The sequence below is a fragment of the Microcebus murinus genome, chromosome 7 (genome assembly GCF_040939455.1).
Source record: "Microcebus murinus isolate Inina chromosome 7, M.murinus_Inina_mat1.0, whole genome shotgun sequence".
In the NCBI taxonomy this organism is placed as follows: Eukaryota; Metazoa; Chordata; class Mammalia; order Primates; family Cheirogaleidae; genus Microcebus; species Microcebus murinus.
In genome coordinates this window covers 60,308,835-60,334,821 of record NC_134110.1, presented here as the reverse complement: position 1 = coordinate 60,334,821, position 25,987 = coordinate 60,308,835, and the positions used below count along the sequence as shown (strand labels likewise).

General features: G+C 36.1%; 1 protein-coding gene across 1 annotated transcript in view; it reads right to left on the bottom strand.

Moving 5' to 3' along the window:
• The window catches only part of UBR5 (ubiquitin protein ligase E3 component n-recognin 5), a 124,675-nt gene that overhangs the window by 72,395 nt on the left and 26,293 nt on the right, over positions 1-25,987 (bottom strand). The window contains exons 2-9 of the mRNA XM_012784323.3: positions 15,667-15,711; positions 15,190-15,271; positions 14,642-14,718; positions 13,766-13,885; positions 3,093-3,282; positions 2,743-2,902; positions 2,033-2,182; positions 69-280 (exon numbers count right to left, since the gene is read on the bottom strand). Of these exons, the coding sequence (XP_012639777.1) occupies positions 69-280; positions 2,033-2,182; positions 2,743-2,902; positions 3,093-3,282; positions 13,766-13,885; positions 14,642-14,718; positions 15,190-15,271; positions 15,667-15,711 (1,036 nt within the window). The remainder of the gene's footprint in view (positions 1-68; positions 281-2,032; positions 2,183-2,742; positions 2,903-3,092; positions 3,283-13,765; positions 13,886-14,641; positions 14,719-15,189; positions 15,272-15,666; positions 15,712-25,987) is intronic.

Genomic DNA, 25,987 nt, shown 5'->3' with positions numbered 1-25,987 from the left:
GATGGGGTTGAGAGGACTCGTCAGAAATCCATTTTAAATGGAAAAAACTATAAATTTTTTCCAATTACCTTATCAGGCCACCACTGCAAATCTTCTCCTAAAGATACTGGACTTTGAACAGGTGTGTTCTTCTTATCCATGTTTGGCTCTCCTTCCTTGCTGGTAGAGCCCCTTTCATTATCAAATGAGGCTCCATCAAGCCACCTTCGTTCACGTAAACGTAAAACGGATTCACGTTCACGCAACAGCTCAGAGTCTCTCTCTAAGGGAAGAAGGAGAACTGGTATGCAATTGGGTCACACCAGTGGGATAAAAGTAAGCCACTCTCTAGTAAAGACCCTTCAGGATGCAACTAACAGCAGTTTATCTACTCACAAAAATTTATGTAAGTCTATCTAATGAGGCTGACATGCAACATTCAAAATATTAGCTCTTTCAAGTGAATGTATAAAAATTAAGCCTAGTATTTTTAAAAACTACATACAGGCAGACTTTTCTACAGTTCTGCTACATGTTTCTAGAGCAGAACTGAATTTTATTTGGAAATGAACTTGGGCATTTTTTTTATGGAGTTAAAATTTGGGGCTTTCATTGGAAATGTTTTCTATAAACTTTTTTTTAATATATTACAAAATGTGCCTAAATTCGAATTTTAACATGTTAGACACATATAAGCAAACCAAAAAATGCACATAGGAAAAAACTTTAAAAGGTTATGCTACCAATCCATTAACATAAACTAATTATAAAATTTTTACAATCCAAGCAAACCCTTGTTATAGGCTGAATTTTTATGAATAAGTCTTAACTAAAATTTTTCAAGGAACCAGACAGGCTTCTTTTTTTTTAAAGAATCTTTAGAGGAAAGATTTTCTTAACAAAATGCTTCTGTTGCAATTGGCTTACAAACTGTCTAAAGTCAGTTTTTTTTTTCCAGTTTGCTCATATATTACCTTTTAAAATAGGGTAACCAAAATAAACTTTCCAAGACTTGGATAGTAAGGACTAGAAACAAAATTACATTGAACCACGTAAAAGATTGCCTTATATGCAGGTTAAAAGTGCTCAGGTACTGGCTATATTACCTATGGTTCAAACTATAAGTAATGCCTATATAGAACTTAGAAAAAGAAAAAGGAGATATTTAGGAGTTATTTGTGTTAGATAACTGAATATTTGAAAATGCATTACTTGATACATTTAAGGTAGTAAAGTATGCCTTTATTTTAAAATTCTTAAAGCTATTACAATACATTCAGTTCATTAAAAGATCACTATAGATTTGTTATTTTAAAATAACAAAAACTTAAGTACTAGATATTTGCAGCAAGTTCTTAATATAACATGGCATCTTTTTTCAGTTTATTAATGATTACTAAATATAGCTGATTTTAGTCTTTGATTTGAATCAAACAGTTTTACATTCTGGAAAGTAAACATACTGAAAGTTACAACACAAGCTAAAGCTGTATACAAACATAAAAAGAGAGGCAGGATTAATGATTTCAATATCTGCCTTCTAACTTCTACTATATATCTTTTAAGGATTTCAAACTTTTAAAAATAGCATTTTAATAAGCTAATCATTTCTATACATTTAATACTGGCAAATCTCATTCTAACAAGTTTCTTCATACTTTACTCTTTCATCTAACCAGGATTTAAAATGAAGAAAATAATCACTTTATTTTACTCAAATAAACTAAGGAGACTTATTTTCTGAATGCTGCATGTCAATGTAAAGTAAAATTCCGCTTTTAGTTCAGAATCCATATTCCTAATCATTAATAAATATATAGTAGGTAAGTTATAATCCTTGATATGTATTCTACAATGCAAATAAAATCATCTCTAAAATTCTATTGTGGCTCTTAAAAATAAAAAATAACTCATTTTAATGTCAATGCATCCAAAAACACTAGTAAGCAATGACTTCATCTACTATAATATTAAAAGTTCAAATACAGTCAATTCTACCACTATCTTTCCATACAGCCAGCCTGTGATCAAACAGAAATAAATGCAAAATTACCTCGAGATGAGCCTAGCCTGGAAAGTGATGAACGACGAAAAGAAGGGTAACCAAAATAGCTAATGTCTTCAGAAAACATGGCATCTGCATCAATAATGACACTTGGGTGAGCAGAATGAATGTCAGCATCAAGAAGAGACATAAGATCTTCTACAAACAGAAATAAACAATATCACTGAAGTGGCTATAGAAAGAGCATCTGCATATCTCTGAAAATTAAAATACATTAACACAACAAACTGATATTACCTGAATGAAAAAAAGACAATGCCTAGGAAATAAGAGTAACATTTTAAAAATAGATTTTAAGGAACATCAAGTATATAATTGTTGCCTGGGCTACTACTAAATAATCATAAGAAAGATCACTATTTAAGATTTAATACTTATGACATCATAGAGGTAAAAGCAGTTATTACATATTTTCAATAATATGGACATCACAGAACAACATTCCAGAGTCATCTGCCAACCTGTGATAAAGTTATGTCCATACAACTATGCCTTTCTTGGGACCAAGTACAAGTCCACTGAACAAAAACAATTTCCCCATTTTCCCTTAAAAGGAACATGGCAAGTAAATCAAGCGGTTCTACAGTGAGAAATATCTAACCACCTTGAAAATAATAGTCAGAAAAATCAAATATGCTTTATTCCTCAGTTAAAAGAACACTCAAGAAATGAGAAAACTATGATGGTGATCCACCAACCTCCAGGCAAATAAGATTCACTGGCTGTATCATCCCCATCATCTCCATCTTCATCATCCCGGCTAAGTAAATTATTTACAGCAAGGTTTACATCAAGATTTGTTCGCTGAAGTTCTCGAATAATGACACTTCTGGATTTGCCTTGTAAAACAACTTGGGCCTGAAATAAAAAATAAAAGAGAGCACTATACTTTCTTTTGATTAAATTCTTTATCAAAATCACCTTTCTAGGATCAAAACAGAACAGTATTTCACAATTCATGATAGGAGTTAGGACTACAACCCACCATATTCAGGAAAACCTCACCTTGTCCTACTGTCTTATGTTAAGTGTTCTACAAGATTCATACCTGTGAAATCAGTTCCTCTGGAATGACAGATGCTGGAATAACTGGCTGGGGCTGACTGCCCAAAAGCCCAGACCCTCGATCCCGTCCTGTCCGAATAACTCGAGTCTGTCGGCGGGAATCTCGAGCTCCAGCTGATGACCTACCAGAGGATCCTCCTCCACTTCCACCTACTCCAGAACTCCAGCGGCTTCTAAATATTAGTAAATTTGTAAAATTAGCATTTTAAATAATCATTCTGAAAAGATCACTTTGGGTCTCATTTTCATTTTTTTTAAACTAAGATAAAGTTACTTATCTAATTAATATTTTATAGTAGTGTTTTGACCAAAAAAAAAAAGGTTACATGTTAAAAAATTTTTTTAAGGGACAAGGTCTTACTACCTTGCCCACAACGGAGTAGAGTGGCTATTCACAGGCACAATCATAGCTCACTATAGCCTCAAACCCCTGGGCTCAAGAGATCTTGCTACCTCAGCTTCCCAAGTAGCTGGGATTACAGGTGTGCTGCCACAACAGCTAACTTCACTGTGTCAATTTTTTAATGCTTAAATATAAGTTCACTTTTTAGAAATATAAATATCACACTTTTGTATCTTTTAAAATAATTTTTAAAAGAGCCACATATGTATTTCTAGTCACAACCCTAAAAATGAACATATCTCACCTTTGTGTAAAAGACCCATCAGACTTAACTACCAATAAATGTTGTTACATAAAAAGTAGAATTCAGAGTTTAGAACTCAAAGTGCTTTACATGGAATAAACATTCATTTGCAAAGAGTACTGCATTAATATTTAACACTATTAACCACCCTGGCCAAGGGGAAGCTACTATTTAAAACATGTTCATTAATTTTTTTTCTTAAGTATGAAAAAACAACTTAGAAAGGGCTTAACACCTGTATCTTCCCCTATTGCCTCAATCATGAGAATTAAGAAACTTCAAATCAAGTAACTTAGATAACCATAAAATAATTGCTTTTCTACATTTAATCAGATCTCAAATAGTCATGCAAATCACTTTAGCCTTTTAAATTAGGACAGTGTCAGTTCTCTTTAAAATGAACCCAATACTTAGAGATCATTTAAACTAGAGAGAGGTTGTTTACTCTGAACTCCTACTGTATTTGCCTAAGGCTGAAACCTTCCCCCTCCAATTGCAAACACTTACTCTTAATTTGATTTTCCAAATCTTTTCTTTTCTTAAAAAGCTTTGAATATATTAATATTAACCAATAACAATTCAGTATATATCAAACTTCTTGGTTTCTCTTCTTAACTGAAAAGCCCAATCTCTGGCTAAATAAACTTTTTCAATAGTTCCTTCAGTAAAATGGAAAAAAATAACAACAATAAAAGAAAAACCTCCAGAGAAACTGTTGTCATCCTTTTTGAAGGCCTTCTGCATTTGTTGATGTACACTATCAATTCATGTTTATGCTGTATCTATATCTATAGCCCAAGAACTGCCCAAGATAACTTTGGAGAAAAACAGTATTGTGCAGCCACAGGGCTGCAGTATGAAACAACACTTATTCCAACTAACAGGTTTTAGAAATTTCATGTTTAATGAAAAACAAAGGGGCTTCATTAACAGTACATTATAGTAATAAAAAAGGAAACTAGGAAAATGAGTCTATTTATAGAATGAAAAAGAATAAAATACTTAGGAATAAACCTAACCAAGTAAAAGATTTGTACACTTAAAAGTACAAAACATTGCTAAAAGAAATTAAAGAAGACACAGATAGGAAAGATATCCTGGGTCATGATTTGAAAGATTTAATATTGTTAAGGTGTCCACAATAACCAAAGTATTCGACGCAATACCTATCAAAATCAATAGATTTTTTTTTTAATAGAAAAATTCATCTTACAAATTCACATGGAACCTCAAGGGACCCTAAATAGCCAAAACAGTTATGAAAAACCACAAAGTTGAAGGATTCACACTCATAATTTCAAACCATGTAACCAAGCTATAGTGATCAAAACAGTGTTGCGCTGGCATAGACTAATAGACCAGTGGAATAGAATAGAGCCCAGAAGTAAACCCTTGCTTATGTAGTCAAATGATTTTAGACAAGGTGCCAAAACCACTCAGTGGGGGCAAAAGCATTGTCTTCAACAATTGGTACTGGGGAAACTGGATTTCCACATGCGAAAGAATTAAAGTTGGACCCATATCTTACATCATATACAAAAATTAAGTCAAATGAAGATCTAAACATTAAGTCCTAAAATTGTAAAACTCACTCCTAGAAGGAAACATCAAGGAAAAGCTTCATGACACTACACTTGGCGACAATTTATTGGATATGACACCAAAAATACAAGCAACAAAAGCAAAAATGGACAAATGACACTACATCAAACTTAAAAACTTTTGTGCATCCAAGGACACAATCAACAGACTGAAAAGGCAACCTACAGAATGAGAGAAAATATTTGCAAATCATATATCTGATAAGAGGTTAATATCAAAAATATAGAAAGAACTCCTACAATTTAACAAAAAAAATCAAACAACATGATCGAAAAATGGGCAGAGGACTTGAACAGACACTTCTCCAAAGATAATATACAAATGACCAATAATCATATGAAAAGATGCTCAACACATCATTAATCAAAACCACAATGACATCTCAACTGACATCAATTAGGATAGCTACTATAATTATCAAGAAAAAGGAAAATTACAAGTGTTTGCTGGGATGTATAGAAATTGGAACCCTTGTGCACTGTTGGTGGGACTGCAAAATGGTACGACTGCTTTGGAAAACAGTATGGAGATTCCACAAAACATTCAAAACAGAACTACTACGCGATCCAGCAATTGCACTTCCAGCTATATAACTAAAAGAATTGAAAGCAGGGTCTCAGAAAGATATTTGCACACCCATGTTCATAGCAGCACTATTCACAACAGCCAAGGGGTGGAAGTAACCCAAATGTCCATCCCATTGAAGGAAGAATAGATAAGCAAAATGTGGATACTCAATCAATAGAATTATTAGCCTTTAAAAAGGGAAGGAAGGCTAGGCACAGTGGCTCACGCCTGTAATCCTAACACTCTAACACTCTGGGAGGCCGAGGCAGAGAACTGCTTGAGCTCAGGGATCAAGACCAGCCTGAGTAAGAACGAGACCCCGTCTCTGCTAAAGATAGAAAAAATTAGCCAGTCAACTAAAAATCAAACAAAAAATAGAAAAATTAGCTGGCTATGATGGTTTACACCTGTAGTCCCAGCTACTCGGGAGGCTGAGGCAGGAGGATCCTTGAGCCCAGGAGTTTAGGGTTGCAGTGAGCTAGGCTGACACCACAGCACTCACTCTAACCCAGGCAACAAAGCGAGACTGTCTCAAAAAAAAAAATAAATAAATAAATAAATAAAAAGGGAAGGAAATCCTGTCACATGCTAAATCCTGGGTGAACTTTGAAAGTATAATGTTAACTGAAACAAGCCAGTCACAAAAAGATAAATACTGAATGACTGATTTCATATGAAGAGTTTAAAGTAGTCAAATTCACAGAAACAGAAAGTAGAAAGGTGGCTGCCAGGGACTGGGGGGAGGAAAAAAAGAGCAGTTGTTTAATGGGTATAGACTATGGAGTTTCAGGTTTACACGATGAAAAAGTTCTAGAGATCTGTTTCACAATAATGTGAATATACTTAATTAACACTATTGAATTGGATACTTAGAAATGGTTAAGAAGGTAAATTCTATGTTTTTATACCACAAAATAAAATTTTAAAAATTCATTAAAAAATGAAACCAAGTGTTTATCAAAGAAAGCACTATTGGAGAAAGACATGTTTTTGAGTTATATATATTGACAATTATGCAACAGAAAATAAGATAGTACCAGTGAAACAAATAGGTTTTCAAATAAACTATTCAGTCAGTATTTATACTTCACAGTTTCCTATAAGTCATCAAAACTAAGTCAGGTAGAACTATACTCTTTTGGCATTTTTAAACATTCAAAAGCCAAATATATTATTTCAACTTGAAAACAGGGAGAATCACACCAAAGAGACTTAAAAACATATAATTAGGGTAATTATATGTCCCAGTTTGCCTGCAATATAGTACCAATTTAAGCCTAATTATTAATTTCACTAAAAAAGTGTCCTGTGTTTGGATGATAAATTATATGGCCAACATAGATAAAAGGAAGACTTGATATTTCCACCAAAGAATGCATACCATTTTTTCCCCCAAGCAAATAATGCTAGAAATCTTATCAGATATACTATCAAAGTACACATCTGCTCCTGGGCAGACCTTATAGGCATCAGAAACTCAAATATCTAAGAGGCAGTAAGCTACACAAATAAGGGAAGCCAAGATAACAGAGAAGAGTGGAGAATATGTGCCTATCTAAAAACATTCAAATTCTTTTCTTTAAGTACTGCTGATTCAATCCATTACACCACCAGCAGCTGCCAGTTTATAATCTCTGCTACACAAACCCTCAATTGAGTTTACATGAAAGACTTCAAAATATCTCTGGTTTCTCCATTCACTTGACTGTTACCATGGAGAATACCATGTTTTCCCACTTTCGCCTGCTGTGCAGTGTTTCTCCTATCAGAATCCAAACCACCTACCAATCCCCATACTTCAATTGCTCCTAAACATTCCTCTAACCAGCTTGCTATCTAGATAAAGATTGTGTTAAACTAAGCATATACTAACAGAGGTTTCTATGGGGGTCACAAAAGATAGTTCTGGGATCAGTGATTCGTTTTATCTATAATTATAGTGAGCTATTTAATTTTTAGTATTAAACTTGAAAATACCGGGAAAACCTGTTTCTACCTTCTGTGGTTTGCTTATCAAATTAATCCTATAATTTTGATTCGATTATATAATACTCAAAGTACACAGAATGACTTGAAATCAACTCAAGAAATCACACCCAGTATAAAATTAGTCCACAGTTTGCAAACTTAAAGCCCATGGGCCAAATCTTATCCATATATTTAGTTGGTCTGTTTAAAAAGTAAATACCTCATCAAAAACAAGGAAAAGTCTGAGAATCTGTCATAGTTAAGAAGAGCCTAAGGAGAAAAGGTGATTAAAGGTATTATGGAATACTGAATGAGATCCTAGAACAGAAAAAGGACCTTAAGTAAAAACTAAGAAAATGTGAGTAACCTATAAACTTTAGTACCAATATTCATTCATTCACTGTAACAAATATATCACAGTAATATAAGATGTTAATAATAGTGAAACTAGGTATACGGGAAACCTCAGTGCTACCTTTATAACTGTTGTCAAAAAAATTGCTTAAAATTATCCTAAAATAAGTTTATTTTTAAAGTTTATTTTAAAAATATACATATACAAATGCATGCATGTACATGTGCACTTAGAGTGTGTTTGATGTCTGCTACTGTGTATGTGGTGTATATTTGTTTCCATGAAAACATCAATTAGTTCCAACATTTAAGTCAAGACATTTCATATAAAAAAAATCCAAATTTGCAGGTTTCCTTAAGACAAAAAAAGGTGGGGAAGGGCACAGAGTTTTGGATGTGGCAACAATGGCCCTGTACTTTCCAATGGTAAAAATCAGTCTATCAGCTGCCTCCTTTAAAAATGGAGCATCCATACCCTGGACAACAAGGAGACCCCACTTCTACAAAAAAATGTTTTATTAATAAAAAATTAGCCAGGCATGGTGGCACATGGCACATGCCTATAGTCCTAGCTACTCAGGAGGCTGAGGTAGGAGGATCACTTGAGCCCAGGAGTTTGAGACTGCAGCAAGCTATGATGACACCACTGCACTCTAGGCCAGGCATCAGAGTGAGACCCTGTCTCCAAAAAAAAAGTGGGGGGGGGGGAGCAATCCAGTTTGTCAGAATCCTACTACCTGCTACCTTACCCACCTATAGAGCTTCAACTCTTTGCAATTATAATTACCTGTTTGGCTTCTACATTTTAAATCATGTAGTAATTATTAGCTCAGATTAAACCCTAAAGTAATATAGTCGCTCAATCCAATGAAAAGCAGCTTATACCTACCATCTATTATGTCCAGTGATAAAAAAAATATCAAAATACAAACTTTCACTAGTATTACCTTCATTTTAACCTTACCATTAAACACTAATAAACTCTCCTCTCTTCTCCAAATAAATTCAATGCTCTTACCCTTAAGCTGGTTTAAAATGACTTAAAAAAAATACCTAGGAGATTTTTTAATTATCTCCCAGAATAAACTTAAGTAATTATTAAAGAGAGAAAACAGCAGCTAGAAATGTTTAGCACACAAACCTGCCAATTAACAAAAACACCAAAGGAAAAAACTTTAAAAGGAATGCTATGCATTCCTAGGAATGATCAGCCAAAATAAATTATCAACTCTCCATTTTCCATCCTAACGGAAAAGAAAAACAGTACCAATTACCCTAAAATCATCTTTCAAATGAAGCTGTCAAATCTTTCAAATGAAGCTGTCAAATAGTGGTTCAAATGAACCACTCACTCCCTTATTCAGGACACCTCTTAGGAGCAAAAGTAAGCAAGCCTGGATCTTGCAGGATGGAGGGGTGGGGACCAAGGTCTGTCAAGACAGTCTCTTTCCTATTAGATTTATATTCGATAAATTTGAGGTTAAAGAGTCCCCTCTGAGAACTCAAGTCTGCCTGTCCTAGATTCTCTAGTACATGTTATTAATATAACTTGCAAACTTCTTTAAATCAAGAGAAAAATTTATTTTGTTTTTTTTTTCTTTTTGAGATAGAGTCTCACTTTGTTGCCCAGGCTAGAGTGAGTGCCGTGGCATCAGCCTAGCTCACAGCAACCTCAAACTCCTAGGCTCAAGCGATCCTCCCGCCTCAGCCTCCCGAGTAGCTGGGACTACAGGCATGCGCCACCATGCCCGGCTAATTTTTTCTATATATTTTTAGTTGGCCAATTAATTTCTTTCCATTTATAGTAGAGACCAGGTCTCACTCTTGCTCAGGCTGGTTTCGAACTCCTGACCTCGAGCAATCCGCCTGCCTCGGCCTCCCAGAGAGCTAGCGGCGTGAGCCACCACACCCGGCCAGAAAAATTTATTTTGAAGGAAAGTATTTTGACTCTAAAAAACTTCTTCTTGATTTACCAAATAACTTGATCACAATTTCACCATCAAGAAATTGAGAAGAATTTTCATACAGCCTAAGAGAAACAATGAGCCTTTTAGTGCCTATACTTTGTAGACATCTGCAAACCCAAATAAGAGTTTAAAAAAAAAAAGACTGGCACTTAAGCACTATGACATTTTTCAATATTGCAATTCATGGACCCAATGCTAAAGAAAGCTTACACAGTCTGTTCTTTGGGGCGTCAGGGGAGTATAGTGTAGTATGGATAAGGGAGACTCGAAAAACTAGTAATTGTCATTGCATTTTAAAGTCTTAAAATTAGCCTTAATCTTCTTTGGAGTATGTCTACAAGGGTTTTATTCAAGCTCAAATGTACTGCTATGTTATATTTCTTGCATACTTTATTAACAGTTATAAAATTCCACTGTTCTATTTCAATCATTCTGTCATACATTCTAGTATAACTGGTTAGATCCAAGTTTTGTTTATTAAGAGAAAGGACTTTAATCGCTGACAATTTGAGCAACATAATAAATAATAGTAATGGGTTATAAACCATAGTATAAAACAAATATCCATTACACCATGATATAAATAAAGAATAGAAAAAGAAATAAACTAGAATACAAAAGAAATAAATGGGTAGGAGGAAAAACCCTTACAGTTAAATTCCAATTAATAAATGTAGAAGAAATGATGGAAATTTTTCTTTAAAAAACATCATCATTGGCCGGGTGCGGTGGCTCACGCCTGTAATCCTAGCACTCTGGGAGGCCAAGGCAGGGGGATTGCTCGAGGTCAGGAGTTCGAAACCAGCCTGATCAAGAGCGAGACCCCCGTCTCTACTATAAATAGAAAGAAATTAATTGGCCAACTAACATATATAGAAAAAATTAGCTGGGCATGGTGGCGCATGCCTGTAGTCCCAGCTACTTGGGAGGCTGAGGCAGAAGGATTGCTTGAGCCCAGGAGTTTGAGGTTGCTGTGAGCTAGGCTGATGCCATGGCACTCACTCTAGCCTGGGCAACAAAGCGAGACTCTGTCTCAAAAAAACAAAAAAAAAAAAAACAAAAAAAAAACCATCATCATTTGTCCAATGCCACAGTAACATCTGATTCAGGCAAAAAAAAAAATTATCAATGGATGCTAAAATCAGTAAGCAATAGTAAGAGTAACAGAATATTTACATAGTCCCAAATTATGTCCTCACAAAATATAATACACATTAATGGTGAAAGGGGAGCAACTTTGTGAAAGAGAAACCTGGTAAGCACCACCTTAACTAAAGTAATCAGAGGTAACATCCTTCCCAATAATAAGATGCACCAATGTCACATGCCACCTGACATGATGTGCTAAGAAGGGGCCATCATCCCTTCTTTAGTATTCATACCAAAAATGCTTCACTCAGGTTTAATTATGAAGAAGCAATACGCAAATGTAAACATTCTACAAAATGACCACCAGTTTTCCAAACTCATCAGGGTCCAGAAAGACAAAATAAGACTAAGGAACAGACCCAGAATGGAAGAGACTAAAGAATATGACAACTAGGATCCTAGATTGACTTACAGACCAGAGGAAGAAAGGGGCAACTGGCAAAATTTGAATAAACTCTGTAGATTAAGTAATGATTAATGCTTATTTCTTGCATTTTTTTGTTTTTGTTATTTTTATTTTGTGTGTGTTTTTTTTTAAAGAAACAGGGTCTTGCTCTGTTGCTCTGTTAAGAGTGCAGTGTCAAGATAATAGCTAACTGAAGCATAAAACTCCTGGGCTCAAGTCATCATCTTGCCTGAACCTCCCGAGGAGCTAGTACTACAGGCCCAGGCATACGCCACAGTGCCCAGCTAACTTTTCCTTATTTTTTGTAGAGATGGGTCCTGGTTGTGTTGCCCAGGCTGGTTTCAAACTCCTGGGCCTCAAGCTATCCTCCTGCCTCCACCTCCCAATGTGCTGGGATTACAGCCATGAGCCACCACACCTGGCCAATTTCTTGGTTTTGAAAATACAATTATGTAAGATGTTAATATTTAGGGAAGCTGAGTGAAAGGTATACAGTAATTTTTTGTGCTATTTTTGTAACTTTTTTTTAAAAGTCAAATTATCTCAAAATGAAGTTACATTGAAAAATAAATAGAGTATGAAATTAGGAACAAAAGCCACTACATAAACTGATAAACTAAACCAGGGATCAGTAAACTTTTTCTGTAAAGGGCGGAATAATAAATAGTTTAGGCTATGGGAGCTAAAAAGTTTGACTATTCATCTCTGCTGTCGTAGTACAAAAGCACCCACAGATGGTAAGTACAGCTGTTTTTCAATAAAAACAGGAGGTGCTGGGTTTGGTCCCCAAGGCTGTACTTTACTGATCCTTGAACTAAACAAAGAAATTTATCTTTTAAGAAAGGTATTATTTGACAACCATATGACAAGTAATATTAAATAGCTATTCTTTCTTAAATGAATATAATTTTTCCAGGTTTATCAAATGAAATGAAATTTCATTTGTTATTACATGCTATTTTTGGAATTTTTTATCATATACTGTGTACTAGCACCATTAAAAGGAGATATATATGTTCATAAAGACTAGAGCTATATTTCCTACTACTAAGCTAAAGGATGCACTCAATCAGATGACCTTCCACCCACTCCAAAATAAATTTAGTTCAGTATGAAAACATAAAAGCAAAAAAAGCAAGCATTTAGGGATCCCAACTTTTAAATCTAACTTTGACTTTGCCTACCAATACACAGTGTCAAAAAAAAACAACAAAAAAAAACTCCTCCTCTTAATTGTATTTTGAAATAATTTAAATTGCTTCTAGTTATTTTTCTCTGATCAGCCTTTAAACACATGTACTTATTTGTCTGAAGTGGCATTATCTAATCATTGACTGGGTATTTTCAGAAAATCTGGCCCTTCGATAATCAAGGTATAAAATGAATAAAAGCATTTGGTTTGGAATTTGTATTTTCTTTAGTTTGACAGTATATAAACTTTATAAAAGTAGTTCCTTTAGTTTGACAGTTATAGTATATAAACTTTAGATAAAATCGTAGAGGAGCTGGGTATCTAGTTTTAAAGGCATATATTTTATAAATACATTTTTAAAGTAAAAACAACTGTATTAAAGGCTACAAAGGCTTAATTACATAATTTACAAAGCTCATTAGATTAATTCAGAAAGAACTACCAATTGGGATACCAAAAAGAAATAAATGTTAGACTTCTTTTTATCAAAGAATAAGTCAAAAGAAATGACCAAAGATAAAATTATTTAAAATTTTAAATGTCATAAGTGACATTACAAACACATGTAAACATTATATACAGTTTTCAAAGGTCATGAACTAGGGTTAATTGTAATTAGCCTGTGTGCATTATTTTTATCACATAGTGGCTCATCATGAGCAATATGGGATCCTGCCCATAGTTCAGGAGAGTTTCCTCACTGCATGGCTTAGACTTTACCAAAGGTGACTGATCCCTCTGAGTGAGAGCACTCATAGCACAATGGCAGAAACCAGTTGATGCCTTCAAGTGACCACAACTTACCCCAGGGTGTTTCCTGCCAGCCTGCCCAGAGTCTCAGAACCTGAGAGAAACCATGGGGAGTCGCTTGTCCTACCAGGCCTTGAAGTCCTCCCTGCCCCCGAGTTGCTGTTCAACTTTGAACTGGGGAAAAATAAGAGGTAAAATAATCACAGAACAGTCCCATACTGCTTAGGAACAAATCTGGAATTCCAGGCCTCACTGCTCTGGGACTTACTGTGGTATTAATAAAATACCAGCCTAAGGATTCCTTGATTACTCCTACTAAAATTTATACTTCACCTCAAAGAGCAAACATAACATTTTATAGCCTAATAAAAATTCAGCATTCTTTCCTGGTTGAAACTGTTCTCATGTTTTAAATGCAAATGAATGTTAAATAGTAAATTGTACTTTGGATTTTTTAAATTAACTATGGTTTCCTAAGAAGCAGCTAACTGAAACTCATCATATACTATCTAGCATCCTTTTTCATAAACTAATACCATAAATTTTAAAGACGCCTGTTGTTTTCAAACTGCGCTAATTGATCTGGAAATATTAAAGGAAGAAAACGTGGTCGATAAAATCATTTTAGTCAGAGGAGATCTGACGTAGGACCTACCAAACAAATAATATCATTCTTCTGGTAACCTATTCCTATTAAGTGATAATTGGCTCCTCTGCTACTTTTAATGTTACCATATTTTTGTTGCAAATCATTGCTTATATAAAAATTAGAATCATATTACAAAGCAATTATTTCAATCTATTTAAGCAATCTGATTTTCTACAACGCTTTTCGTTAACTTGAGTTACCAAAAACAAAACATGGGTTTAATATATTAATACCTTCTAAGAGCTAAATATGTATTAAATAAAAAAGACATAATACCTTACCCATCATTATTATCAGGTTTACCCAATTCCAATCTGTCTGGCTGTACTGAAAAACCAATCCTGCAAACTCTACCATCCTAAAAGCAAAGAAAATAGAAGAAATTTTTGAAGTAAAAATGTGTATTAAATTTTGAATTTATTCAACAAACAGATTCTGTGCCTACAACTGTCAATACAGAAGACAGCAAAAAAGCTCCCTTCCAGAAGGTGCTCATACTTGAGCTGGGGAAATATGGTATACATACATTATCAAGAAACCAGCAGAAAATAATTTAAAACATCTCAATCTGATACAATTCCGAGTAAGAAAATGGCTGAATATCAGGAGCCTTCCCATTCTGTTAGTAACTAGTTTCAAACTCTAGTAAATAGCTTAAGCTTTCTCTGGGCCAGAGAATGTATACAATAATTAAAGAAATCTGGGCAATCTATGACATAACTCTCTCTAGAAGCTGTTTTCCTGGGTTAAAAAGGAAGAAATACAATGATGCAGAATTGTATTTTAACTGCCTATTTTCCATTTCTCTACCTTAGACTAAATAATTTACCTCAAGAAGAAAGGCAGCATGATTTGGTCCCACCACACATTGTTTAATAGTAGCCTGTTCCAATACATTCAAAGGGGGGTGGCTGTAAGATAAAAGAGAAAAACTGTACGTAAATAACATTATTTTTTAAATGATAAATACATTCTAGGGTTTTTTCTTAAATCTAATTAAGAAAAAATTAGCTGACAAAACATATTTTTTAAAAAAACAAACATTTACATATTTTAAAGCAAAAAATGAAGAGTAAGAAATATATTATCTCCATAATCATCATAGTTCCTTGGTATGCCAGATTTTTTAAAAACCAGTATGCGCTATAATTCAAATAAACCCAACTCATAAAATATTGGTTATATCAAAAAGATTCTTAATAATCACATTAATCTTAATCATATTAAGGTATTGCCTAAATAGGAGTGCTTTTTCCTAATAAAATCATTCTTTGTCAGAAGATTTAAAGTATCTTAAAACTCATACCTGTTTAAATTATATTTGTTCAGTTTCTCTGAAACTTCCCGTAACCTTAAAAACAAAACAAAACATAAATAAACCATATGTATAGATCCTTTGTAAACAAAATAGTCCTGACAGGTATTTGTATCATTATTTGGGGGATTTCCAATAGTAGTACACAGAACAATTACTATGGCAAGAATGTTTTTTATATTCGTTCACTTTTGGCTCAAAAAGATGACAAGCAGACTCTGCAATTCCTTTCCCTCAAGCTCAAGCAAGCTCAGTAACAATAATCATCATGTTAATCCCATTTTACAGATGAAAAAATATACTCTGGAAAAAGAAATACTGTAGGAAAACGTCTGGCATTTCTCCAAAAGCAAGCTCTCTAAATCTTAAAACCTCAAATACATGGAGCAGTGGAATTGGCTACAACTCACGCCCCCCACCCAGCCACCCCAAGTAAACTTGTTTACTGTATTACTAGATTGATGGTAGAGAAAGACACTAAACCCACCTCTATAGAACATGGTCTGTGGTTATTATCATCATGCACGTTCTTAAAGAGAGGCAGTCAGTTCTCAATTTTCATATATCGTTCTTTCATACAACTATTGCACCATACTATATACACTGCCACCTCTTTTTTTTTATTTCAGTGTATTACAAGGGTACAAATGTTTAGGTTACATATATTGCCTTTGCCCCACCTGCCACCTCTTAACTACTTCTTTGCATGCCAACTATATCACATTATCACTGATATAAAAAAAAATCAAACTATTACATGGTGATCCCACCCTGCCAGCCACTGTTAAGTGGGGGGAAAGACTATACTTCAGGCAAAGTTGCAAAGGATATTTCTTGATGGTCATTTATTTGTGCCAGCCTCTGGAAGGCACATCCCCACTCCATCCCTCCTCCAGCAAAATGAGCAGCAGGGGCTAGCTTTCAATGCACAATCCTCTGCAGTCCAGAGGATATCCAACCCCAAATCCCTTTCAGACATCCTAGAGATAGCCAATGCCAAACCGCCTCAGGCAAATTCATGCGGAAGCCACCTTTAAGGGGTCTTCAGGCCAGACTTGGTGGCTCACACCTATAATAATCCCAGTGCTTTGGAAGGCTGAGGCAGGATTACTTGAAGCCAGGAGTTCAAGACCAGCCAGGGTAACATAGCAAGACCCTGTCTCTACTAAAAAATTAGCAGGGCATGGTGGCACATTCCTGTAATCCTAGTTACTCTGGAGGCTCAAGTAGGAGGATTGCTTAAGCCTAGGAGTTAAGGCTGCAGTGTGCTAAGATCACACCACCGAACTCCAGCCTGTGCAACAAAGCGAGACCCCAACTATTAAAAAGAAAGAAAGAAAACAAACAAAATGGTTTCCATGAAGAAAGTGGCCAGTTAAGCCTGCAACTAAAACAACTGCAAAAGTGCTTTCCTTCAAAACAACAAATGCTCTAATTTTGTCAGACTGGATATTAAAATAACCTTTAACATTCAAAAGTAAAGATTTAATGAAATTAGTAGTTTTTACTGTTTCATCAAGGAAACCCTTAATCAAACTGGCTCTGAACCCCACCACAATACAAGAAAGTGAAGAATACAATGACCATTAGTAGTACAGTTTGGTGCCATTGAGTTGATTTATGCTAAAAAGCCATTATTTTACCCACCACCACTTTTGAACCCATAGCACAAATGCCAAAACAGTGAAAGAGACAGTGTTGGTATTACTGTGAAGAAAGCTTTGACATCAGAGCCCCTGTAAGGGTCTTGGGGCTCCTCAGGGTCCACAGACCATACTCTGAGAACTGCCATAGTACATTCGAAAATACACAGTACAGACCGGGCGCGGTGGCTCACGCCTGTAATCCTAGCACTCTGGGAGGCCGAGGCGGGTGGATTGCTCAAGGCCAAGAGTTTGAAACCAGCCTGAGCAAGAGCGAGACCCCATCTCTACTATATAAATAGAAAGAAATTAATTGGCCAACTAATATATATAGAAAAAATTAGCTGGGCATGGTGGCACATGCCTGTAGTCCCAGCTACTTGGGAGGCTGAGGCAGGAGGATTGCCTGAGCCCGGGAGTTTGAGGTTGCTGTGAGCTAGGCTGATGCCATGGCCCTCACTCTAGCCTGGGCAACAAGGCGAGACTCTGTCTCCAAAAAAAAAAAAAAAAAGAAGAAAATACACAGTACCATTAAGCCGACACTAATGATAAAAAAATGAATAATTCTTCAATCTTCTTAATAAAACACTCATAAATGTCAACCAAAATAACTTCCTAGTTCTGCACTTTTAAAATGCTTTTCAAATTATGGAATTTCTTATTGATAAATAACATTACATATTTATGGGGTATGTGATATTTGACACATGTATACAATGTATAAAGATCAAATCAGAATAACTGGATATCTATCACCTCAAACATTTACAATTTTTTTCTATTGAGAACATTCCAAATTTTTATCTATTTTGAAATATACAATAAATTATTGATAACTAGAACCCCACTATGCTACAGAACTTATTCCTTCTAACTAACTGTATTTTTGTACCTATTACCACCCAACCTTTCTTCATCCTGCCCTCCCCCTTACCCTTTCCAGCCTCTAGTAACCATCATCCTACTCTCTACCTCAATGAGATCCACTTTCTCAGTTCCCACATGTGAGTGAGAACATGAGATATTTGTCCTGCTGTGCCTGGCTTATTTGACTTAACATTATGTCCTACAGGCTCATCAATGTTGTTGCAAATGACAAGATTTCCTTCTTTTTATGGCTGAGTAGTATTCCATTGTGTTTGTGTGTGAGACACACACACACATATATATATAAACACACATCTTCTTTATCCATTCATCTGCTGATAGACACTTATGTTGATTTCATACCTTGGCTATTGAGACTAGTGCTGTAATAAACATGGAAGTACAAATATCTCTTCCATATACTAATTTCCTTTCTTCTGGACATATACCTAGCGGTGGGACAGGTGGATCACATGGTAGTAGTTCTACTAATATTTTTAGTTTTATGAGGAGCCTCAATTCTATTTTCTGTAACAGCTATACTAATTTACATTCTTACCAACAATGTACAAAGAGTTCCCCTCTCTCCAAATTAAATTATGAATATTCTTTTTTTTTTTTAAGATAGGGTCTCATTATATTGCTCAGGCTGGTCTCAAACTCCTGGGCTCAAGTGACCCTGCCACATAGTGGTTTTCAATAGGGTAGAGGGCAGGCAGTAGAGGAGAGGACACTGAAGAACCTCTTTAACATGTATATGCAAAAGCTATAGTCAATTACTAAAAGGTGGGGAGAGGCACCCTCCCACTGCCAGCTTACAGATATACTTTAATAGAATCACATGATATTTTCAGAGTTTTAAAGATTCTTGGCTAACATTTAAAAGTATAAGATTTCACAGAGAATTTCAGATTTCTAGCTTCTCTTGAAAAATGAGATCTAGCAACTATGCTTGTATTCCCTAATCTTAACTATAAGTGTCCTTAGCTCCCAGCACCTATAGGCTTCTGGGTTTGAAACCAATGAACAGAAGAATTACTACTCAATAATCTTAACAATGTTATTTCCTTGGACAAAGCAAGCCAATCTAAATATATTTATCTTTCACAGCCTTATAATTCATATCTCAGCTTGTACATTGACCCATAACATATCTTTACTTAGTCACATTTCACTCAGCCTTAGTCACGTTTTATTTCTTTAAATTTCAATGGACAATTTCTAAAACAGCAATCTCACTTTTTCTCACTTATTGACTATCCAAAGGAAATTTTGTCAAGTAACTAACATCTGACTTTACTCTTAAAATAAATAATCCTAAATTGTGAGAAAAAAAATCCCATCTCTCAGCTTCTTGAATCACAAGTTGTAGGTAGGACTTACACTTAATTTTATTAATGCTTAGGAAGATGACAAATACCAGTTTATATAATGTATTCTCTCCTTTTTTTTTTTTTAAAACAGAGTCTCACTGTGTTGCCCAGGCTAGAGTGCCATGGTATTGGCCTAGCTCAGAGTAACCTCAAACTCCTGGGGCTCAAGTAATTCTTTTGCCTCAGCCTCCAGAGTAGCTGGGACTACAGGCACCCACCACCATGCCCGGCTAATTTTTTCTATATATTTTTAGTTGTCCGACTATTTTAACTCTACATACAAATCAAATGTCTCATTAGATGACTGACACACCTCCTAGTATAAACACTATCATTTGGAAAGTTATTCATTCCCTGAGATAGAACTGCAAACTGAAATAAAATACCTATAATGCAATCTGATTTCTCCATAAAAACAAGACAATTAGGTTATATTCCTGACCAAGGCTCTTGATGCCATTAGTTTCCAGAAAGCTTCTGGGAACAAGAGCTACTGGGATGGCTTCCTGTTGCCCTTTCACTAGCATCAAAGATAAAATACCAGTTTTACTGCTTTGAAATGGTCACTTTACATCCTAAGCTGCCATCCCACCAGCCAGAGGCACCATGCCTACCCTCTTGTGAGGGGGAGCTTGTTGGAGTGGGAAAAGAATATGCTATGGTGTCAGAAAGACAAACTTGGGTTTCATTCCACCTTCACTCTCAACTGGCTCTGGAACTTTGGCAGAACTTACTTTAACCCCTCCAAGTTTGGAGGGTTTCTTAATCTATTAAAGATAAAATTGCTTCTCTGCCAGTATAGTTGTAAGGATTAAAGATAATTTTATAATGTACCTTGGACACTCAATAAATGGCAGCCATTATCAATATTATTGAACTATATTTTTATCCTCAGATAGCCTGCTATATTGCTGCTTCAAGTCTGCCAAGTTCTGGTTTGAATTGGTCGCCAAACTAAATAGGCTCCGGTTTGAATCCTGAGATCTGCTAGGAACTTGAGGATCCAGGGAATGACAACTAAGTCTGGGAATTCTTGGAAAAGGAAATCTGTAAAGGCAGTATTAACTCTTCGTTTCTTGTGCAAGAGGTTTTTTTGGAGACAGGGTCCCGCTCTGTTGCCCTGACTAGAGTACAGTGGTGTCAGCCTAGCTCACTGCAACCTCAAACTCATGGGCTCAAGCAATCAATCCTCCTGGCTCAGCCTCCCGAGTAGCTGGAACTACAGGCACATGACACCTCACCAGACTAAGTGCAAGAGTTTTTATTTTGCAGAATAAAGAGATTTTTTTTCTCTTCCTGCCCCTACTATCTCTAATCACATTTCTCTCTTTCAGAAGGAGCCTATACTCCAAACATCCCTACAGTCTCACAATTCCCTAACTAAATTATACTCACAAATTGTTTCCTTATTTCTTTCTACACATCTATTTCCTCAGCCTAGAATAATTATATCCCCATTGCCTTCTGCACACCTAGCTATTAATTCCTGAAGGGTAGGCTGAACGAGCCTGCAGAAAACCCTAACTCACCCTTCACTCCAGGCTAAATTACATGTTTCTCTAAGTTCCAATATACCTAGTGCATACTTCTCCACTACACTTCTTATACTATAATTACCTGTACGATGAAATATTTTTCTCCTTTACTGCCCAACAAACTCTAAGAGGGCAAGAACCACGTTTTATTAATTTCACGATCCCCAGTACCTGATACATAGTAAAGGCTTAATAGCTACCTACTGATGGAAGGGGAGCTGAATATAATGGAAATCTATATATCGTAGTTCTAAATCCTACACTGCTTCAAAATGTTGGATTTACAACTTTTTTTTTTTTTTTGAGACAGAGTCTCACTGTGTTGCCCAGACTAGAGTGAGTGCCGTGGCGTCAGCCTTGCTCACAGCAACCTCAAACTCCTGGGCTCAGGCGATCCTCCTGCCTCAGCCTCCCGAGTAGCTGGGACTACAGGCATGTGCCACCATGCCCGGCTAATTTTTTCTATATATATTAGTTGGCCAATTAATTTCTTTCTATTGATAGTAGAGACGGGGTCTCGCTCTTGCTCAGTCTGGTTTCGAACTCCTGACCTCGAGCAATCCGCCCGCCTCGGAGTGCTAGGATTACAGGCGTGAGCCACCGTAGCACCCGGCCTACAACTTTTTTTGACAGTCATTTAAAAAATTTTTTAAACCAGGTGTGATGGCTCACACCTGTAATCCCAGCACCTTGGAAGGCCCAGATAGGAAGATAGCTGTAGGCCAGGAGTTTAAGACCAGCCTGGGGAACACAGGAAGATCCCGCCTCCACAAAAAATTTTGAAAAGAAAATTAGCCAGGCGTGGTGGCACATGCTTGTAGTCCCAACTGAGATGAGAGGATGGCTAGCCCAGGAGTTGGAGGATGCAGTGAGCGATGAATAAGAGTAAGACCTAGTCTCTTAAAAAAACAAAAAATTATTTTAGATTTCCTAGTATGTGACCAGTATTATGAGAGTAGGTTTTTAAAAACATACCAAAGGAATGTTATCCTGCAAAATAATCCTGCTGGAAGCTACACCCTAATTCAAATGGTGTTGCAATAGCATAAGGAATTTTTGAAACTCTCTGAGAATTAGCCCTAGAAAGAGTTTACCAGACAGAAAGGAAAATCACTGAATACTTTACAGTCATGGCTCCCAGCTCCCTACACTTAGAGGATAGTTTTCTTTCTACTTGCTCTCTCCAAACTACAGGAAGCCCAATCACTGGATGTCTTCTATTGGCAAGTAATATAATAAAGTATTCTAATGTCTAATGTTGAATCAGAATGGGAGCAATTGAATATAAATACATGCTAAATTCTATTTAGTTTGGTTTGGCCAATCATCAGCATCACAGCTTTCATGAAAAAGCCAGATCCCATCTAGATACCCAAATGAGGCCCTGGGTTTTCAGTCCCAGCTCTGACACTATGTAACCCTGGGTAGGTTATTTAACAACTCTTGCTTTCCAGTTTCCACTTCTGCCAAAAATGGTGGTTACCATATCTGTTTCACAAAGTTGTTTTAAGAAATGAATAACACATCACATGTAAAAGTAACATGTACCATCTAAAATAATAGTACCTCAATCTGCCTGATCATCAAAATCTCTGGGGAACTATTTTTATTATTTATTTTATTTTAATTTATTTTATTTATTTTTTGAGACAAAGTCTCACTCTGTTGCTCAGGTCAGAGTGCCATGTCATCAGCCTAGTTCACAGCAACCTCAAACTCCTGGGCTCAAGGGATCCTCCTGCCTCAGCCTCCATACAGGCATGAGCCACCACGCCTGGTTAATTTTTTGTGTGTGTTTTTAGTTGCTGGGCTAATTTTTTCTAGTTTTAGTAGAGACAGGGTCCTGAATTCCTGAGCTCAAGCAATCCCTCAAGCCTCAGCCTCCCAGAGTGATAGGATTACAGGTGTGAGCCACCGGGCCCAGGTGCCATGCTTTTCTTTTCTTTTTTTTTTTTTTTTTTTGAGACAGAGTCTCGCTTGTTGCCCAGGCTAGAGTGAGTGCCGTGGCGTCAGCCTAGCTCACAGCAACCTCAAACTCCTGGGCTCAAGCAATCCTGCTGCCTCAGCCTCCCAAGTAGCTGGGACTACAGGCATGCGCCACCATGCCCGGCTAATTTTCTATATATATTAGTTGGCCAATTAATTTCTTTCTATTTATAGTAGAGACGGGGTCTCGCTCTTGCTCAGGCTGGTTTCGAACTCCTGACCTCGAGCAATCCGCCCGCCTCAGCCTCCCAGAGAGCTAGGATTACAGGCGTGAGCCACCGCGCCCGGCCCATGCTTTTCTTAATGCCTGGAAATCAGTACTAGAGTCAGAGATACATCTGTATGTTCTCAATTTTGCAGCACCCAGCATTAACAAGTTTATTGGTATAATCAGCTACCTCCTCTTTTCATAACTAACTTCATTTCCTGAAAAGTGGAGAGTGGTGAGTGTGGGTACATACAAACACTAAACTGATACCCAGCCAGGTGCTCTGTAATCACCACCATATCAAACCTGTCCTGGTAATCACTAGGTTAGAACAGGAACACTTGCAAAATTCATTCACCATCACAGCTACAACACACGGTGTAGCTCTCCTGTTTCCCACAAAAATAACTGAGCATCCATTTAACATTTTTTTATAAAGCAAAACAGTTGACAAATCTAACAAAATGCAGTCAACCTCATTAGAGTACTGTTTATAAACACTGTCAACTCACACTAGGACCTCACAGTTGCTTTGTCCCTAAACTAATTTCACTATACCTCCTTCTTACTCTGACCACTCCACCAACCCTGACATAGACAGTCAGGGAAAAAGCCATTCTATAGGTATGGGTGGTCCTGTCATTATTGCTTTCTCTCCTTTCCATCTGAAGCTGAAAAAAGTAAATAAAACTAAAACAAACAGAAGGGATTAGGGGAAATGTTTAAGATACCTACCAATTAACAAGTGTCTACTCAATATCATGTCATATATGCAAACCAGTGGGGTGGAAGAATGGTTGGAATAGAGATGGTGCAGTGAGTTTACCCTGGAAAACCTCTCCTACTCTAAATATGTAGCTATGAAAAGCAATTGTAAAAAAGAAAACCAAAAGACAAAGCTGAGATCAAATACAAGATCAACATCTCTACAGAAGAGAAATAAGAGAATGGGTACCAGAGCTGGGTTTATCCTGGAAGCTGGAGTTGGGCCCACAGTTTTGTTAGAACATTTTGTAGCTAAATATTTTCATGGTAACCACTAAAAAAACAGAAATACATCAGCTGAGTGCAGGACTATGAAAAAAAAAAAAAAGTAAAGAAAAAAAAAAAAAAAACAGAAATACAATCTATGACTTTCAAACCAAAAGAGAAGAAAAAGAAAAGAATGCAAAACACTAGCGATCTAACAGAAGGAAAAAAAACAGCAAAGAAAATGGATCAGACAATATGAAATTCAGACAGAAATAAATCTACTTATTCAAATGGTTTTATCTCACATATTAAAAGTCAAAGATTAAGAAAAAAGTCAAAGATTATCTGAGTGAAGAAAAAAGACAACATTAATAGAGATAAGGAGAAACACTATATAACAATAAAAGGAACAAAACACAATGAACATTGGATGTTTATGAATTTGAATGTTCCTAACACCATATCCTCAAAAATATAACAAGCAAAAACTGATCATTTCAGAAGCTGTCAACTTCAATGACAAATTTAACATGCTTCTATCAGAAACTGACAGTTTAGGCAGACATAATGTTAGTAAAGATAGAAACTTCGAAAAGGGACATTGACAAGCTTTATCTAACAAATATATAGAAACCTGCCTGATCCCAAACTGGGGGGTCAGAGATTTTTTTTTAAGGCAGAAAGTATCTTTGACTTCCAGATTTAACAGATAACTAAAACTTCCTTCAAATTTTAAGGGGCAAATATAAGGTTGCCAACTTTTTTATTTTGCCAAGTAAGATTTAGAAAAAACAACCAATTATTATCACTAACATTTTATAAAAAGAAAGATGATTGTGGCCGATCACGGTGGCTCATGCCTGTAATCTTAGTATTCTGGGAGGCCAAGGCGGAAGGATTGCTTGAAGTCAGAAGTTTGAGACCAGCCTGAGCAAGAGCAAGACCCCATCTCTACTAAAAATGGAAAAAATTAGCCAGGTGTGGTGGTGCGTGCCTGTAGACCCAATTACTTGGGAGGCTGAGGGAGGAGGATCACTTGAATCCAGGAGTCTGAGGTTGCTGTGAGCTATGCTGATGCCATAGCACTCTAGCCCAGACAACAGAGTGAGATTCTGTCTCAAAAAAAGAAAAAGAAAGAAAGATGATTTTTAAGTCAAAAAAGCAGTGAAGATATAATCTAAAATAAGTTTTTCTCATTAATCACTGTGAAAACATTCTTAGAAACTGGCACCAACAGAGAGCTGTACTTAATTCAATACTTAACTTTTCTGATCTCAGGAAAACAAACATATACAGATTTTTTCATTAGCTAATGAATATCTAATATAATAGTCTCCTTGTTTAACATTTGAGAAAACAGATCATTGCAGAGGTTAAGTGATTTACCTGTAATTATTCAATTAAGAGGGAGAGAGTGTGAGACAAAACTTCTCTATCCTTGCCATCATACCACAACCTACCAAAGGTCCTGTTCAATCTAACAACTACTTTCTGAACTCCCAGAGTACATGGCTTGCTGTTAAGTATTATAAGAAATAAAATGCACTATAGAATAGAGGGGAGACTAACACAATCACCCAAAGGGGGCTTTTCTACATACTTGGGAACACCACTCTCATGGTGAGCCATGGATACAGAAGACAGAGTGACCGACAATTCAGGAAGCCTGAGGAAAAAAGGGAAGCTGAGAACCACTAATTTAATCCACACGTCTTAAGTAGTTTATAA